At 64.6% G+C, this 3803-nt stretch overlaps 1 protein-coding gene across 1 annotated transcript; it reads left to right on the top strand.

The window, feature by feature from the left end:
• Window positions 1-140: 140 nt before the first annotated feature.
• Window positions 141-3770, top strand: LOC100544580 (collagen alpha-1(I) chain-like; the record flags this gene model as incomplete). Its single annotated transcript, XM_010727118.2, is given in 13 exon segments — window positions 141-296; window positions 406-513; window positions 608-715; window positions 836-889; window positions 989-1046; window positions 1049-1095; window positions 1313-1366; window positions 1468-1575; window positions 1670-1723; window positions 1842-1948; window positions 2034-2317; window positions 3164-3354; window positions 3450-3770. Coding segments are annotated over 13 exon segments (1650 nt in total), but the record flags the coding sequence as incomplete, so codon positions are not given.
• Window positions 3771-3803: the final 33 nt, after the last annotated feature.

Genomic DNA, 3803 nt, shown 5'->3' with positions numbered 1-3803 from the left:
CCGTGCTGTTGTGTGGATGCCGGGCAGAGCTCCAGGCAGCTCCACGTGGCCACCGTGGCCCATTTGGCACCGGACGCCCCTGGCACCGCGCAGCCACCGGCGGGGGGGTCTGACTGCAACACCCCCCTTACCCAGGGTAACATCGGCCTTCCCGGCCCCCCGGCCCCAGCGGTAAGGAAGGTGGCAAAGGACCCCGTGGTGAGACCGGCCCCGCTGGCCGCCCCGGTGAACCTGGCCCTGCCGGCCCCCCCGGACCCCCTGGCGAGAAAGGCTCCCCCGGCGCTGACGGCCCCATTGTAAGTCACCCCACAACGTGACCCCTCCGCGGACACCAGGCCGTGTCACCCCGTGGTTCTGCCCTCCATCAGGAGGTGCCCACATTGAGCTGCTGCTCGTCCCCCCCAGGGCGCTCCCGGCACCCCCGGACCCCAAGGTATCGCCGGTCAGCGCGGTGTCGTCGGTCTCCCCGGACAGCGAGGTGAAAGAGGCTTCCCCGGCCTGCCCGGCCCCTCTGTGAGTACCCCCGTGGGACCCCCAGCTCCCCAGCTCACCGTGTGGCTGATGGATGCTCCTGGTGTCCGACACCTCTGCGCTCTCTTCTCCATAGGGTGAACCCGGCAAGCAGGGTCCCTCAGGTTCCCCTGGTGAACGCGGTCCTCCCGGCCCCATGGGCCCCCCTGGCCTTGCTGGTCCCCCTGGTGAAGCTGGACGTGAGGTAGGGTGAAGGCTGGATGTGCTCGTGGCACCCATGGGTGCCGGGCTCAGCGACGGGTCCCCCCTTCGTTAGCATCCCTCATCCTAACGAGGGGCTTCGGGGGGTCTTGCTGTCCCATAGGGTGCTCCCGGTGCTGAAGGTGCCCCCGGTCGTGACGGTGCTGCTGGTCCCAAGGTGAGTGCCCACGGGTGGGGTGGTGGGTTGGGGTAGTGAGGCTGTGCTGATCCATGCTTATGTCTGCTCTTCCTCCTCCCTTCCTCTTCCTCCTCTCAGGGTGACCGTGGTGAGACCGGCCCTGCCGGCCCCCCTGGTGCTCCCGGTGCCCCGGTGCCCCCGGCCCCGTCGGTCCTGCTGGCAAAAATGGAGATCGCGGTGAGACCGTAAGTGCTGCTCTGCTGATGGAGAGCCTCATCCGTTCCCTCCCGGCCCCAATTCTCCATCTGAGCACTGACCCGACTGAGGTTTGGGTCAGAACTGTCCCTGTGCTTGGATCCCGGCACAGGAGGGGGCTGCCCACCAGGGGGAGGTGACCCTATGTCCCACTTGGGGTGTTGCTGTGGGATGATGCTCTGACCATCTCCTTCCCTCCTGTCCCAGGGCCCTGCTGGTCCCGCCGGCCCCCCTGGTCCCGCTGGTGCTCGTGGTCCTGCTGTAAGTTGGTGTCCCCTCCTCTGTCCTTTGTCCTTCCTTGTCCCCATGGACGTGGGGACGGTGTGCTGTTCGGGTTGTGCTCAGCTCATCTCCTTCCATAGGGTCCCCAAGGTCCTCGTGGTGACAAAGGTGAAACCGGTGAACAGGGTGACAGAGGCATGAAGGGCCACAGAGGCTTCTCCGGTCTCCAGGGCCCACCTGGTCCTCCTGTAAGTGCCACCAGGTGTGGGGATGGCAGCAGCGGGTGCTGCCCCACATCCTGAGATGCTCACAGGACTTTCTCTCGTGCCCCGCTTTGCACAGGGCGCTCCTGGTGAACAAGGTCCTTCTGGTGCTTCTGGTCCCGCCGGTCCACGAGTAAGTCCCCAGCACACAGACATCCATCCAGGGCTGAGCACCGTGGGGCTGCACGGGGGACGCGTCCCCCCATGGTGCCGGGGTCCCATCTGTGCTCACCACCTCTCCTCTCCCATAGGGTCCTCCTGGCTCCGCCGGTGCCGCCGGCAAAGACGGTCTCAACGGGCTGCCCGGCCCCATCGGCCCCCCGGCCCCCGCGGTCGCACCGGTGAAGTCGGCCCTGTTGTACGTATCCACCCCACCGCCGCTGCCCACCCGGATCTGCCGCCTTCACCCCACGCTCACCGCCCTCCTCCTCCTCCTCCTGCAGGGTCCCCCCGGCCCTCCTGGCCCCCCCAGGTCCTCCCGGCCCCCCCAGCGGCGGCTTCGACTTCAGCTTCCTGCCTCAGCCACCCCAAGAGAAGGCGCACGACGGCGGCCGCTACTACCGAGCCGACGATGCCAACGTGATGCGCGACCGTGACCTGGAGGTGGACACCACCCTGAAGAGCCTCAGCCAACAGATCGAGAACATCCGCAGCCCCGAAGGCACCCGCAAGAACCCTGCACGCACCTGCCGGGACCTGAAGATGTGCCACGGCGACTGGAAGAGCGGTCAGTGCCCCCCAACGCTCCTCCCTCAGAGGTCCTCCTCAGCTCCATCCCTCCTGGATGCTCCCAGCTCCATCCCTCCTGTCTGCCCCTCACCTCCATCCCTCCATCTTCATCACCCACGGATCCTCACCTCCATCTTTCCCACCCACCCCTCACCTCCTGGATGCTCTCACCCACCCCCTCCGTCTCTCACGGCTCTTCCTCACCTTCATCCTTCCATCCTCCCCCTCTCACGGCTGTTCCTTATTTATCCCTCCGTATTCCATCTCCCACGGCTGTTTCTCACCTCCATTCTCCATCTCCCATGGTTCTTCCTCCCATCTTCTACCTCTCACGGCTTCTCACTTCTTATTTATCCATCCTCTGTTCCTCGTGGCTGCCTCGCTTCCATCCTCAACCCCACGGACTATTCCTCACCCCCATCCCCGTGTCCAGTGGCTGCTCCTCACCTCCATCCCCATCCCCTGTTCCTCCCCTTTACCTCCATCCCCATCTCTTATTTCTCTTCTGACCTCTACCCCCGCTTTCCATCACTTCTCCTCACCTCTATCCCCATCCCCTCTCCCTCCCCTTTACCTCCATCCCCAGTTCCTCCTCCCCTCCCATCCCTTTTGGCCAATCCTCACCTCCATCCTCATCTCCTGTGGCCGCCCCTCACTTCCCTATCCCTTATTCCTCCTCCCCACCTCCGACCCCAACTCTCATGGCCGCTCCTCACCTCAACCCCACCCCTCCCGGCCACTCCGCACTCCCCTCCCCATATCCTGCTTTCACTCCTCACCTCCTCCCATCCCTCCTCACCCCACAGCCCCTGGCTGCCCCCTGACCCCATCTGTTGCCCCACAGGCGAGTACTGGATCGACCCCAACCAGGGCTGCAACCTGGACGCCATCAAGGTCTACTGCAACATGGAGACAGGCGAGACGTGCGTCTACCCCACGCAAGCCACCATTGCCCAGAAGAACTGGTACCTCAGCAAGAACCCCAAGGAGAAGAAGCACGTCTGGTTCGGCGAGACGATGAGCGACGGCTTCCAGGTGGGCCGATGGGGTCCATGGGGGTGATGTAGGGGGGGAGATGTAGGGCAAAGTGATGCAGCACTATAGGGTCCCTAACACCTCTTCGCCCGCAGTTTGAGTACGGCGGTGAGGGCTCCAACCCGGCTGACGTTGCCATCCAACTGACCTTCCTGCGCCTGATGTCCACCGAGGCCACCCAAAACGTCACCTACCACTGCAAGAACAGCGTTGCCTACATGGACCAGGACACCGGCAACCTGAAGAAGGCTCTGCTGCTCCAGGGAGCCAACGAGATCGAGATCAGGGCCGAAGGAAACAGCCGCTTCACCTATGGGGTCACCGAGGATGGCTGCACGGTGAGCGGCTGTGGGGATGGGGGACACAGGGATGGGGGACTTGGAGACGGGGGACATGGGGATATGGGGATGGGAAATGTTTGGGAGGGGGACGTGGGGATGGGGGACATG

Source organism: Meleagris gallopavo, unplaced genomic scaffold (genome assembly GCF_000146605.3).
Source record: "Meleagris gallopavo isolate NT-WF06-2002-E0010 breed Aviagen turkey brand Nicholas breeding stock unplaced genomic scaffold, Turkey_5.1 ChrUn_random_7180001873417, whole genome shotgun sequence".
Classification (NCBI taxonomy): Eukaryota; Metazoa; Chordata; class Aves; order Galliformes; family Phasianidae; genus Meleagris; species Meleagris gallopavo.
Note: the sequence above shows the minus strand (reverse complement) of the source record. Positions and strands in the feature narration are given on the sequence as shown.